General features: G+C 42.3%; 1 protein-coding gene across 2 annotated transcripts in view; it reads right to left on the bottom strand.

Moving 5' to 3' along the window:
* The window catches only part of LOC310868382 (cadherin-10-like), a gene marked incomplete at both ends in the record, with an annotated part of 38,998 nt that extends 24,894 nt beyond the window's left edge, over window positions 1-14,104 (bottom strand). For both annotated transcript variants that reach the window (XM_083778806.1, XM_083778807.1), the window contains 2 exons: window positions 1,323-1,617; window positions 13,895-14,104. In XM_083778806.1, coding sequence (XP_083634932.1) covers window positions 1,323-1,617; window positions 13,895-14,104 — 505 coding nt within the window. The remainder of the gene's footprint in view (window positions 1-1,322; window positions 1,618-13,894) is intronic.
* Window positions 14,105-15,657: the final 1,553 nt, after the last annotated feature.

The raw sequence follows: 15,657 nt of genomic DNA, 5'->3' as shown, positions 1-15,657 counted from the left end.
AATGAGATCAGTGCAGATCCGGAAAATAAACAAATAAGGGGGGGGGGGGGGGGGAAATAAGAAAAGGAAAAGACGAGGAGCGTATGACAACACGTTAGCATTGCAACAAGCTAAGCTAACAACACCAGCCATGGTGGTGATGTTAGCTTAGTTTGCTGCTGCTTGTCTGTTAAACTTCACTTCATCTCCACCTGTAATTTATCTTATTTTTTACTCGGGCACCGGCACTGCAAAAACAGACAGATCTACAAGCTCTCAAAACGTAGCGAACGGCGCTGCAAAAACAGCGCTTGTAGATCTGTCTTTTTTGCGACCCTCAGTGAGCTGTTCTCACTTTACTTTTATAACACGAATATATTGTCCATCTGCAATTTTTGGACAGACGATGGGCGATTGGAAAGAAATTGCATATCGCCCGACCTTACCACGTAACGGGTAGGACAGGGAAGGCAGCAGTAATTGACAATAAACGTGCTTACGTTCGGTTCTCTTGCATTCAAATAGACAGCAGAGCACTTGCTTAATGCCATGTTTGCCAATTAGTGATTTGAGAGGATTTGTTACACAAAAGTTACCCATACATGTGTGCCAATGCAAACACTTCAGGGCGGTGTTTAATTTGGTCCCAACTTCACCAAGCCGCGTCCGGGGCTCCGAGTCTTTCTTTCTCCATGAATGCCTCCATGATTATTATCGCTCAATTGGACTACCGCTACGCGCTACCACACAGGAGTTCAACAATGCAATTGACGGTGGACAAACCTGCACCGTTTTCAAGGCAGTCATGCGATATGGAGGCATTGGTAGTGAAAGGAGACTCGCTTTGCTTGGCTAAATGAAACTAAATGAAGTTGGTGCTCTGCTGCCTCTGCAACACACTGACTACAGCGCTGCCGGGTGCATCAATTCAAACAACAAGCGAGTAGGCTATGCATATGCACGCAAATCAATGACCAATTATCGTGTGTGCAATCATAAGCTTGTTAGAACGTAAGGGAAGCACCATTTTACAGTACCACACCACGGAGGAAAACGCTTCAAAAAAATTGAAAAATAACAGGCTGGGGGCTGGGGGTTACAACGTTTCACGAATCAGATATTGGGTCGTGGTCTGAAAAACATTTTCCATTTTGGGATTTTATTTTTTACTTTAATCCCTGTGATTAGCGAAGTGACAAAACAAATCACGGAACGCAGCGAATCAGGCTGGAAACTAGCTAGGCTACACATCTCTTATTCAATGTATTCCTTCAGTTATACACATATTACTTATTCCAAGAACTCTCCCAGACAGTTAGCTTTTTAACTACAATCTAACTTACCAACTTCGGACATCTCAGGAACACTGGCAAAGTAGATTTCCTTCTCGAACTTTGGCTCATTGTCGTTGATGTCATGGATTTTGATGTTGAACTCGGTGTCTGGTTCCAGATCAATACTTGTGATCCTGTCCACGACCTTGGCCTTAAGCGTGTACATGTCTTTTTCCTCCCGGTCCAGCCGCTTGGTGGCGTGAATGTCCCCCGACTTCTCATCGATCAGGAACAGGGTGCCCGCCCCGTCCCCTGTGAGAACGTACTTCACGTTGCCCTGGCCTCTGTCCATGTTGGAGTGTATCTGAAAGAATGTAGTAAAGCGATGATTGATCAGATAAAGATGGATAATTATTGTCTGTCATAATTACCATCTATCTCCTTAAAAGGTTTTTGAATATTCACAGGGAAACTTTTATTCCAGGCTTTAACCCATTCTGACCGGGCACCCATTTTGGTGTTAGCATCATGTTATGCTTTAGCTATTTAAAAATAGCAGATCTACAAGCTCGTATCGCGCCACCGAGTGGCGCGACACGAGCTTGTAGGTCTGCTATTTTTGAAAAATCGAAGAGCGACTGACATTTTTAGAATCTGATCTCAGGTCAGAATGGGTTCATCAGGACCAGTGTGTGTCCGGCGGAAACCTCGTATGAATCTGATCTCAGGTCAGAATGGGTTAAAAGGTTTTTGAATATTCACAGGGAAACTTTTGTTCCAGGCTTTAAACATGCATTTGTGCAGTTCTAAATTTCACCAAGTCTGGAAACGTTAAAAAGGTATTGCCCATAACTTCATGTACGATAGATAAGGATCAACAAGTGTATTGTACAGAGAACAGGTGTATTGTACAGACCGAGTGTGTAATGATTTATGCAGTATGTGTCTGGCTTTACCCAATATCATTAACTTGTTCTTGCCAGTTTGGAACACACATATTTTGTATAGGATTTCCAGCAGAGTCTGTGGTCAATTTAGACACCCAGAAACTTGATCTCATACACTCTTTCAATCTTTACATGATTTATTTAGCGATTTCCAAATATCATACATATTTAGTTTTACTCGGGTTTAGTGATAACTTATTTTTGTCAAAGTAACATTCAAAGTTTTAAAATGTTTGATACATTAAATATATAATTTACGTATAATATATATTTTATAATTATAATATTTTATATAATATATATATATAATATGAACATTTTAGGTCCTAATACTGACCCCTGTGGGACACCGCAGGTGATGTTTAAGCTCACAGACTTTACTTTCCCATTTGGACAAATTGTTGCCTATTCCTTATGTAACTATGCAGCCAAACAAGTGCTGTCCCTCTTATACCATATACCTCTCCATCTTATAACACAAAACAATGTAATTGCAAGACCTTCCAATGGGAACAACTTTCATGATTTGACAATCTGCTCCCAAAGTAATTTTCTACAATGAATGAATGCGGTATCATATGGCGACACGTTGTGAGGTTGTAGATTGGCTACATTCTAGGGGGTGTCAAAAAAAATCGATTCGAATTAGAATCGCGATTCCCGTTATGAACGATTCAAAATCGATTCATAATTTCCAAAAATCTTTTTTTTATTTTTATCTTTTTATTTTATTATTATTATTATTATTTTTTTAGATTTTATTTCTGGTTAGTTACAGGAGTTTTCACTACATGGTGTTTATAATATGAAATGTAAGCTCACCCTAACCCTCACCCTTACAGTAAACATCATGTCTTCAGTCATTTTCAAGTTAATCACTTCAGTTGGCTGGAGTAGATTGTGATGAAATCCTATGTATTGAATCAAGAATCATTTTGAATAGAGAATAATCGTTTTTGGAGAATCGAGAATCGTAGAATCGAAAAAATCGATTTTGAATCGAATCGTGACCCCAAGAATCGGAATCGAATCGAATCGTGGGACGCCCAAAGATTCACAGCCCTACTACATTCGGAGGAGGCATTTAGTGCAGAGGGAAAATGGGTATAGAGTAGCATAGATATAGAGCCATGGATGGCTCAGGTCAACTAAAGTATAGGGTTTAAGTAATGGGGTATACTAAATAGGAAAATATACTTCAAAATTGAAATTGCATTTGCTCGCACAGATACTGTACCACCCATGCATGGACACACACATGCACGCACGCACACACACACCAGTACAGAACCAAGCCTCCGCTCTTCTTTATCTATAGGTTACTATTGATGCTCACACAATCAAACTGCTCCCCCCCCAAAAAAAAAATCCCCCACTTGTTCGATCAAATCCACAACACAACAGTGATGGATAGCAGAGCAGACTAGCACTGCTATCAGCTCAGACATCTGAAATCCAATAAATAAACACCGTGGTACACCACCTCCTATTTTACTGTTAATGCAGCCAAGCCAGCGTAGCACAGATAAGTCGGATAAGTTGAGCGGCTTTGGCATGTCTAGCTCTTAACCTCGAGAATTGTAAATGTTTTATTCCAAAGGCTTGTGTATTTTTGTAAATCTTTTTCTACCTGGAATTCATCTGTTCATTCATCCACAGACTAGGCCTATACACATGGGTCTATGCACCAAAACAATGCTAATTTCAACAAGCAAGGATGACTTAACGCAGTGGTGGTCTCCAAACTGTGTTGGCCGTGCACCCCCTGTTACCTCCTGACCTAGCTGACGCACCCCCCCAACGTTCGGTCTCGTTGTATTTGGCCAAAAATGATATATATTTTTAATGATTATGTCAATGATTATGCACTGAGAGACATGCAGCTGCTGCATACTCCTGCAGCTGCTCTATATGTCTCCTTACAACAGTGTTTTACCGGATTTTGCTCGCGCACCACAAGGGGTGCACACACCACAGTTTGGGAACCCCTGTCTTAACGAATTGTGACATGTTTTCCTGTACTTGAAAATCACCAATGACTTTTCATATTTTGTCAGAGGTGTCCGCAATTTCAAACGGTGGAATGAAAACTCAGCCAGACGTTTGACATTTGACGGTGTCACTTGCTGAGAACATGACAGTGGTTCACTGCACAGGGAGTTGAATATCGCTAACACGCTCCATTAGTGTGCATGAACTGTGCAAAACGAGTCACCTCTGACTTCTATATCTCCCAGGAATGGAAGCTAGTATCACAATTTAGTAACTGAGGAAAAAAGTGAACACTTTTACAGTTTTTACAGAGTTCAGCACTGTCTGCAGTTCCATTTTGGAACGGAAAGTAATTAGGGACATCAGTAACTTATTAATATTAATGCTGACGCACTATGCGGTCGGAAACTAATTATTTTTGCCACAATCTTGAACATTTTTGCCATTTGTGGTTGGCACCGTGATGTAGTGGTCAAAGTTTGACGCGCCGGTGGCTCAGGGGTAGAGTGCCTGGATGGTAACCGTAAGGTTGCCAGTTCGAACCCGGGCTCCCCCAGAGTTAATGTCGAAGTGTCCTTGAGCAAGACACTGAACCCCTAATTGCTCCCGATGTGCTAGTTGGTGCCTTGCATGGTTTCCGCTGCCATCGGTGTATGAATGTGTGTGTGAATGGGTGAATGTAATGCACAATCTCTGTAAAGCGCCTTGGATAAAGGCGCTATATAAATGCACCATTTACCATTTTACTCCACCAGGGCCGCTAGCTCAGCGGTCCAGGCACCTATGCTACAATGTAGCCCTGTACTGGACAGCCTATGCTTCCTGTCACTCCCCATTTCCTGTCAGTCTACTGTTCCTATCAATAATAGTCTTGCGTTGCCTCGCGCAATTTTCAAATGCTTCCATCATACAGTCTGGAGCAGTCTGGTCTTTACAGTTGCGCAAATGTATCCTAATATAAATCGAAATCATCCATGGATATTATAGCTTGCTGCTTTGCAAGAAATGGAAATACAAAAATGAGCTCTAAAGATATTTTAAAATATATTTTTGGTAACGGAAATGGCAGCTTCCTTACTCGGATTTCGGGAACTGTAGTTCCAGACTCTATATACTGTAGCATTCGGAGTTGTCTGGCTACGCAAGGCTATAGCATTTTTTATCTTAATGATCACTGTTGTCTGAGTGGAATGGCAACAAAAAAAGAAAAGAAAATCTCTCTAGTATTATTCAATGTAAGCTATCATTTTGACAATGCTAGGGAATAGCACATGCTAGTCATTGCATGTCTTCACAAAGGCAACTCCCTAATCATAATGTGCAAGCAGATCGCTTTTCCATATATCGCTTTCTCACTTCAGTAAATGATCTCTTAATTATGGCGGTATATTCCCCCAGTGTATACACATGCATGTGTCCGTGATGCAACGCGAGGCACTTTATTAGCCCAAGCATAGCCAGCACCAAAGTATCTTTAACTTCTGTTGCACTAAGCAATGACACTGCTTGGTTGTCACAAGCTCTGGCTTGACCCATGAGTCCTCCACTCACCCATGAGATTAACATGCATGTCACATCCATTGCAGGCAACTAGTGATGGACAAAGTACTCACATGTTTTACTTCAGTACAAGTATCAATACTGCAATGTAGATAATACTCTGTTACTTATATAAGTCCCGTATTCAAAATGTACTTCAGGAAAAGTATCGGCATCGAAATATACCAAAAGTAAAAGTACTCGTTGTGCATGTCACATTTCACGTGAGGTGCGCTAATAAATTAATGTCTAACTCATGTTGATTAGGTGATGTGATGGTGATGTAAAACAAACGGTGCCAACACAAACGTTAAACGCCATTAACAATAAAGAGACGATATGACGTAAACGACGATGGGAAGATTTTCCCATAATTGTCAATGACAAACATTAAACCTGTGTATAGGAGGGGCTAGCACCCCTCAAAAACAACCCAGACATCTACCAGTGTCCTATTGCTTTAAGAAGAAGGGGGAAAAATTGATTTACGTAGTGAGAAGTCTCACTATGTGAGCCCATTTTACTTTATAAAACAGATGATGTGCCTGCATGTTCTGCGGTCTGTTAGCCACATTGTGCATCTGCTGCATTCAGTCCTTAACCAAAAGCTGTCGGTTTATTTGGTCGATAAAGTGGCCCCTACGTTACAGTATAGTGCAGGAAATAGATTGCATAAGCACGGTTGGAAGTTTGCAATGACAATCTTGAAAAAGTGCCGCACAATGAGTTCCCACAGAGCCGTGACAAAATCAAATTTGTATAGCTTTAACCCATTCTGAACGGGAACCCATTTTGGTGTTGGCATCGTGTCGTGCTTTAGCTATTTAAAAATAGCAGATCTACAAGCTCATATCGCGCCACCGAGTGGCGCGATACGAGCTTGTAGGTCTGCTATTTTTGAAAAAAAAACAAAGAACGACTGACATTTCTAGAATCTGATCTCAGGTCAGAATGGGTTCATCAGACCAGTGTGTGTCCATGTGGAAACCTCGTATGAATCTGATCTCAGGTCAGAATGTGTTAATGGCTTCCCTTTCAAGGTCTCAAAGCCTTTTCATGGCCCTGCAACATAAGCACAGAGGAGAGACTTGATGAGTCAAATTGCGTCGCACAAACACTGAGGGATTGTCGGTAAAGTGGCAAAATCATTGCCAATTCTTGTCGGCTCTGAGGTGAGCATTGCTCGGTTCTGCAAAGAGGAGATAGCAAAAATACAACTCAGAACGGATACAGAGTAATTATCTCCCTCCCCTCTCTTGCTCTTGCTCTCTCTCTCTCTCTCTCTCTCGAAGATCTGAGTGAAAAGTAATGCACTTATGTAGATTAAACTAACATCTCAAAACCACCTGTCTTGTCTACTTCGCATTATGATGTATCATGCACATTGCAATAAGTAATGCTGTGTAAATAATCTTTGAGTAAAACCTTGAAGACGCCCATTGTCAAATAACACACGAGAGTGAGCAAGCTGCAAGCTGCAAGCACAGTACAATACAAGGTACCCCGGGAAATTTAATGGGATTTTTGTTCACTTCAAAACACACTGCAAAATAGGCTCCAGACTATAAAGTTCCTGATTGTGTTCACAGTTCACAGACCCCCTTAGAGAAGTAGGGTACCGCGTCTGGGTTTTCTGACTGCTCAGTGCTCACACTTGTTAACGGCAGTCTGGAAGTAAGTCAAAATGAAAGGCTTAAACTCCTGGTTGCAAGCACAGCACACCCATCGCATATTGTTCTGTAATATTAGAAACAACACACTGGGCTACACGTTAATGAGACGATGCAGCGTGGTTTGTCTGTGTGGTGGAAATAAAACGAAAACGGAACAAAGAAATGTGTGCTAAACACTTCTCTAGTATAATGTATTTATTTTCAGCTCATTTAGCGTTAAATGAAACATTGGGTCGAACCTCAGTAAGCACAGTGGAAGCTAGTTTGTCTTCCACGATACATCCCAGTTTTCACTGCCTGCACCGATCCATCCTGAAGGGAAGAGGAGCTAACTTCTGTTCTACTGTCAGCTGGCAAATGTACTGTATTTATGTTTCAGTACACCAAATTATTTAGCTAGTTATTAAGCAAAATGAGGAGCTCAGTCTGACTGGATAAAATATGTACATGCGGAAAAGAAAACACGAGGGGATTATTCAGAATTGTAATGAAAGTAGAAAGTCATAGCTATGATTGAAATGAGGTATTACTTAGATTGGATTGACTCAATTATTAATTGTGTGTGTGTGTGTCCTTTTTCCATAGCATATGAAAGTAGAAAGTCATAGCTATGAAATGAGGTATTACTTAGATTAGATTGACTCAATTAATTGCGTGCGTGCGTGCATGCGTGTGTGCGTGCGTGCTTTAGAGGGAGGGCGGGGGCGGGGGGGGGGGGCAGAGAATGCTCGATTTAATGTGAAATAAACAAGGCTTCCCATGGTGCACTGCAAAGGCCATTACATGGTCTTCACCAGGGCTTAGCAGGCTTCATGATGTGCCTGTTAAGTGCATTGCTTCTGGTCCAGTTTCTCTCTCTCTCTCTCGTGCACACGCACACTGTCTCTTTCTCTCTCTGTGTGTGTAGAACTCTGTAGTAGTCTGAATAGAGTCCAGTTGGATGAGAGCGAAGCAGCAGGGGTATTACGAAGTGACTTTATCCCATTCTGACCGGGCATCCATTTTGGTGTTAGCATCATGTTATGCTTTAGCTATTTAAAAATAGCAGATCTACAAGCTCATATCGCGCCACCGAGTGGCGCGATACGAGCTTGTAGGTCTGCTATTTTTTGAAAAATCGAAGAACGACTGACATTTTTTTAGAATCTGATCTCAGGTCAGAATGGGTTAATCAGACCAGTGTGTGTCCATGTGGAAACCTCGTATGAATCTGATCTCAGGTCAGAATGGGTTATAATACCAGCCATCTTTGACAGTGCGTATGTATTTGGTGGAATAACCCTGGTGAATTTGAGTATGGTATAGCTAGTACTACTCGCACTGTTTTGCCGTCCATCTGATTGTAAAAGGATAGTATTGTGAGCATAGTGTTGGAATTCAATGCATGTTGTCCACGCTTCATATAGATCTGATGGGTTTCACTGCAGGCGCACGCACGCACGCACGCACACACATACACACACACACACACACACACACACACACACACACACACACACACACACACACACCGTTCGATATGATTATAACTTTTTTCACTGTTCCTTTTTCTCTGAAATATGCACATGACTCATCAATGGCCGCGTGCCTTCGCAACTACCAAGGCTGTGATTGCAGTTGTATGTGGCTCTGTGATGTGTATAGCCTACATACAAGCTCCCAAAACAAGCTCCTGAAAGAGCTCTTTTCCACAGCAAAATGGCAAAGCATCCTCATCACATCAATGACTTTGCACAGCGGAAAAATGAATCAAATGTTGATGTGTGAGGTGACATTCATGTCAGAGTTGCTTTTACGACACATACACGATGTGGTGAAATGGGATGGGAGAGCTGTGGGTGGTGTACATGCTGCATTGACCCGAGGCTGATTCAAAAGAATGTCTTCCATAACAGTTTTCTGAAGAAACAAAAACATTGCTGTGTCAGTCAGTGGTGCTCAAAATATTTCATGTCAAGGACCCCCAAAATGAGATATATTATTCACTACATTTTAGGGACCCACAGATGCAGAGATTTGAGTTAAAAATGCACCTCGCCAGTCCCGTCACAACAACTGACTCGCAGTATAACAACATCCGGTTTGTATACCCCAGTCTATTCCCACATAATAGAAGTTTTCATGTTGCTCACGTTCCGATTTAGAATGCAGATCTGAGCTGTGGTATCACTGTTTTGGAGAAGCTTTGTGTGCCTCATCCCCATATGAAGTCATCCACATGGCAGGCTAGAACTCCAGACACAGCACAGTCCTTATCTAAGCCAGTAGAAAATGGCTGGATCGACTTTGGGAATGTTTCCTCCTGTTGCCAGCACTATTTCCTTCACTCTGTTGTACCAATCATAGACTGTAAAAAATATGGACAAAGCGTTCCCCGGGTCTAACATGAACGTAAAATGAAGCCTGAAATCCCTTGTATTCTAATGCACTGTAAGTCGCCATCTTTCAAGATCCGTTTTGGCCCAGCTGGCCATTGGCTGGCCCAGACAACGAGGCGGGACTTCCCCCCTTCTTCTCCGTTGGTTTTTATTTTGACTCGAGTGGGGCCAAAATACATGGGCCTCTATGGAGCTATGGGGCTTTTTGGGTCCAGTCCAGCGCCACAACAGGCCATTATATGAACTACCGATTTCAAATGAGGCTTCACGAAATATCTGGCTGACTGCCCCCCTGGTACCAATAGAGAGAAGCATCCGCCAGTCCATAGACACACTTTTTCAGCTTCCATAATGTGCCTTCACTCTCAGCCTCATGAGGAGGAGGCCTGATGTAAACACATCACGCGACAGTGTCATTCCCTGCAAAAATGCAGACTTTATGTCCATTGAATGAGGTGTCCACTGTCTTTGACAAATCACTGCCACAAGCAGTCAGAGGGACTCTGTAGCACATGTGGGGGAGTCCTTTTGCAAAGTAGACACTTGTGACTCCTCAAAACCTCTAGCCACGACCACGAGGCGTGCTTTTGGTACTGGTCCAGTGAGTGACTCTTTAAGAGTACACACCCACCTAGTAGAAACAAATTTTTGCCCCTCAACACTGCGTCGGGAAGTTCCATTTTGTATTTTCGCATACGAGAATAACGTTGCTCAAAATCAATGATATAGTCCGCCATGGACACGCTGCCGTCTCTCGCTACCCGATCAAAGCTCGAGTAAGCTTCATATACTTGATCCTTCTCTTCTTTAAGAAACAAGTTGTCGGCCCAGGCCGTAGCGTAACGGTCTGGGCACCGGACTGGTAATCCAGTCGCAGTGTGCCGCGGGTTCGACTCCCGGACCCGACACGGCCTTTACTGCATGTCATCCCCCCATCTCTCTCCCGTTTCCTGTCAGCCTACTGTCTGTCCCTTCAAAAATCAATAAAAGGCGTAAGCCGCAAAAAAATATCTTAAAAAAAAAAAAAAAGAAACAAGTTGTCAAGCTTTGCAATCAACGGGTATTTCCATCGCCGTTTCTCTTGCGCATCCAGATAGCGCCAAAACCACCGCAAGGGCTTGTTTCTTTTTTTTGTCAGCTCCGTGACTCTGCTCCAGATTTCCATTTCATTCTTCCACGTTTCATAATGGCTTCCCTTCGTCGAAGCCTGGTGGGACTCTATAGTTTCCAGCCATCTCTGCTACCAATGTTACTGGAATAAAACAACTGTAGTTCTGCAACACAACTTTATTGTCGGCACTAGGGATGACCTTCGATTACGTTTTTGATGATCGACGCTTCGATATAAATTTGTTTCGATATTCGACGCTTCGAAACCCAACAGGGGGGGGTGCGTGATGCGAGGCGCGCGAGGCGAGCAGTGACTCTTTGGTTTAAACGATAAGCCTTTAGGGCTGACCAATGAACTATAGGCTTAAAATAAAACAGCGATATAGCAGCAGAAGATAGAGAGGAGCGCATATTGGATTGGTCTTTTATTTAACAATTAAACAGCGCCTGAAACAGGCATTACCTCTCCATCAAATAAAAATATATATAATCCAAACTCCTCTGTCAATTGTAAACGAACGGTAACATGAATGAACTCTTCAAGCCTGACACTTGTCAGAAATAAAATCAACCACGGTTAATTTGATTGATCATGAAGTTAATGTGACTGTGAGTGTGCGTATGGGAAAATATATATAAACTTCACAGATTATATAGATCACGATCACTTTTCACGATCACGATTTTAACAATCTGTTGAGTATTGCCTGAATAATGCCACTAGTGAAATCCCATTTTTATCGACATGCGATGCCGATGGAGAAATCCCACATAGTTAATTACCTCATAGTCATGCTGCATGCGCTGTTGGTCGATGAAGAATTATAATCCAAGGTTTGTCAATCATATTATGGTTTATGGTTGAAAGTAAACCATAATAAGTAAACTTTAAGAAGAGATCTGCAGTCATTGTGCTGCAGACAGTGCAGAGCGCATGAGAGCAGCTCCGCTTGCTAATTGAGTTGACATTTGCGCAACTTCACTGCATGGCATTACAGTAATTAGTTATTTGCCAGCACCTGCTCCAATATAGGCCTAAATCAAACTTTATTTATATAGCACATTTGAAACAATAAAAGCTGACCAAAGTGCTGTAGGCCTACAGGCTGAAACAAGTGGAGCATCACCATCGGCGCACAAAAAAAAACATAATTAAAAGAAAAAACACAGGCAAATAGGCTACATAATTACAATAATACGATCAGGTGCAATTAAATGCCAAAGAGAAAAGGTGTTTTGGTCTGGGTCTGTAGGACAGGGGTAGGCAACCTTAGGCACCAGTGGCAACATTGGCACAAAGGAGGGTGATCACTGGCACACTGGCAAGTGTGTGAGAGAGTATCTTTGGTTTAAAATAAACTATTTAAAAAAATGCAGTCAAATAAAGTCCCTCACATTTGTGTGTAAATTACATCCTGCATTCTACATTCATTAAAACTGAACTCTGTTACTGCCCTGACTCTAATGATCATTATAACAACGTGAAAGAAAATATTTAAAAATAAGGAAAAACTTTATTTGTGGACAAGCAAAATATGTTGGAATCTTTCACGTGGTGTCATTAAAATTAATTAATGTGGATATGGCACACTGACGATCCAGAAAATAAAAACATGACACTTCATTTAAAAAAGGTGTGTAGGTAGGAGCTGCTCTGCTGCATGGGAGTTCACAGCGATGGAACAGGTCAGTCTTCACTTCAGACAAGAAAAGATATCGCTGGCAACGGCAAAATCAATTCTCCGCATCGCCAAAATAAATCTATAGGCCTATAGTTTCATTCGTGCCATTATACTCAGCCAATATGCACAACGCAGCGCATGAGATTGCAGATCTTTGAATTTTCGGTGCGCGCACTCACCATGTGAATCCAAGCAGGTCCTCACAAGTATAATGTAGCCTACACCGCCAGGCTCCACAAGGTTCTCAGCGCAATGGCGCGTCGATAAAAGTTGAGATTTTATAGTGGCATTATTCAGGCAATACTCAACAGATTGTTATAATTCCATGTGATCTATAATCTGTGAAGTTTATATTTTCATTTGGGTGCAAGTAATGTTTTTATATGACTTATAAAACATGGTAGCCTATATTTAATGTCCACTGAGCTGTGGTGCGCTTCCTTGTTTTTAACACGGGGAAAGAGGAGGCGTTGCGAGGTGCTGCGAGGCGCAAGCATGGCTCGCGGACCAAATGGGGCCGTCTCGCGGACCAAAAGCGTCCGCTTTTTTTTTAATGACTATTCGATTCAAAATTTAAAAATCGATTCCCGTGCGTATCGATTGAACGTCGATTAATCGATTTTTTTGGGTCAGCCCTAGTCGGCACCTCGCCAGACCCATCACAACAACTGACTCACAGTATAACAACATCCGGTTTGTATACCCCGGTCTTCCCTTAAGGTCACAGTGCATCACATAACACATACACTCACTAGAAGTAGTAAGCAGGGAACAACATTAACTTAACAGTGAAGACAGAACATTGTCCTTCTGGTCAAAACCATGGAGAGCTCCCTAGATTAGGAGTTACGAGCCCTTCTTTTGGAGCCGTAAACAAGGAAGTGAACGGCAGCGCGCATGCGCAAAACACCAGGAGTATATTATACGGTGTACGGGTGTAGAAGGAAATTCCTTTATCAACCGATACCAATATTATGTATAGGCTTTTTTTTAAATCCAAAAGTCAGCTAATTGTTACATATCGAATACAATAAAATAGCTATGATATCAATATAATACAAATATCAAATCAATCGAAATTATAACAGTGATGTTTTCAATGAAGTGATTCCCGTCACTCAAAGGTGGGCATTTGAATGAGTCCCACTAATTTTAGATTAGATGCTGGCCTATTTGACAGTGCATAAGCATATAGTCGCCTTGATGCATATAACATTAGCAAGCGCCAATGAGCGTCCGCTAGACAATATCCACCTAAATTATCGGCCGATAATGGCGGTCGACGGACGATCGGACGTCCCTATAGTTCTGAGACGTTACCTTGCCGACGTACTGATGGTCGTTTCCCGCGTACTCCTCCAGCAGAAAGAACTGATTCCACATCCATCCTCGTTTGGAGCGCTGCAGTATCCGTCCGTCACCCTCTGACATGCCGAACAGATTCCCGATGCTCCGGGGGGAGAAGGGCAGGGCGGCGCTGGGCCACAGGACGGACAGCATCAGGAGGAGCGGCAGGTGATTGGCTATCATGTTCGGAAGGGCGGGGACGAGGGGCTGGTTAGACTCGTGAGTTACGGGAGTTACGAGTTTCAGCTGGGATGAAAGCTGGACATCAATGTCGCCACGCGGCACATTGTATTCCCGTCCTCAACGTCATGTAGGTCCCTGTGGAGAGGAGACAAACGCAAATTGATTGGATCGTCTGGCAACACAATATTGATCATTGATCATTTTTAGCTCATAGTGTGTCACTTCATATGACCTTGTAGATCTTTTTCTTTTTTGAAAAATCATGAACAATTTTGCAAATATTTGCTACATTTCTTTAGATGGGCGTCCGCAGCCAAATACATGCAATTTTGGGAACAATTTACTTCTATTCGGATCCATAGATATGTTTATAATTAGCGACACTTATAGGTGACAAAAATAGAACAACAGCAGGATAAGAATCACACCTGTGTGATCATCGTACATCATCATGACGTAAAATAGACACACTGTCCATTTGCTCAGACACTGACGTAAAATGCTCCGTTCAATTGTCAATGGGAATTTAATGTTAGTGTAGTTTGTGGACAGACACCAAAAGCTGGATATAGGAGGGGCTAGTGCCCCTCAAAAATTACCACACTCCAAGGGGTATATGCATACAGACACAGAGAGGAGGTCGCTCCTGTAGTGTGATTATTTGCAGTGTACAATTTATTTAGATTTTCTTCTGGTTGACATACACTACAGTACGGTAGGTCAGTGAATGCTCCCCAGATGTTGTTCAAGCTCTGTGTTTAACCAGACACAATTCTCTGGTTAGTGCACCTCTCTCTCTCACTATATACCTCACTGTGCTCCCCACAGGACTAGCCCTGATAGGTGATTTGGGGATGGATGCATAATGTATGGGCCTTGCATGGGAAGTTAATCCTAATAAATCTTCCTTTCTAAGGAACTAGAATGACTAACAACAAGCATTCATTGAGTATCGTCGGGGAATAGCGAACACATTTGCTTTTGTTTCCGAGCTCTTAACCCATTCTGACCGGGCACCCATTTTGGTGTTAGCATCATGTCGTGCTTTAGCAATTTAAAAATAGCAGATCTACAAGCTCATATCGCGCCACCGAGTGGCGCGATACGAGCTTGTAGGTCTGCTATTTTTGAAAAATCGAAGAACGACTGTGACATTTTTAGAATCTGATCTCAGGTCAGAATGGGTTCATCAGACCCAGTGTTTGTCCGGCGGAAACCTCGTATGAATCTGATCTCAGGTCAGAATGGGTTAAATAAGGATTCTGGTGACAATGGAGGCAGGAGAGTGAACAAAGAAACTCTTACTGTCTTTGAGCAAATTATAGTAGTATGGTTCTATAGACGAATGGAACAATCCACTGTGAGTCCTATGAATAGAAATCTATTGAGATCTCACAGTGAAACTCATTCCACCAGGCACTCCCACATGCAGAGCTAGTCTGGCTGAATGAAGCCACATGATTAATAGAAATATGCAATTGAACTTGTCAAGGTGATGCTTGTGTGTTACTGCGGACGTCATTTAGAATGTAAGTCCTAAAAGATTAGCAACA

This window comes from Protomyctophum parallelum (genome assembly GCF_964188405.1).
Source record: "Protomyctophum parallelum genome assembly, chromosome: 12".
Classification (NCBI taxonomy): Eukaryota; Metazoa; Chordata; class Actinopteri; order Myctophiformes; family Myctophidae; genus Protomyctophum; species Protomyctophum parallelum.
This window is presented reverse-complemented; position numbering and strand designations above follow the sequence as displayed.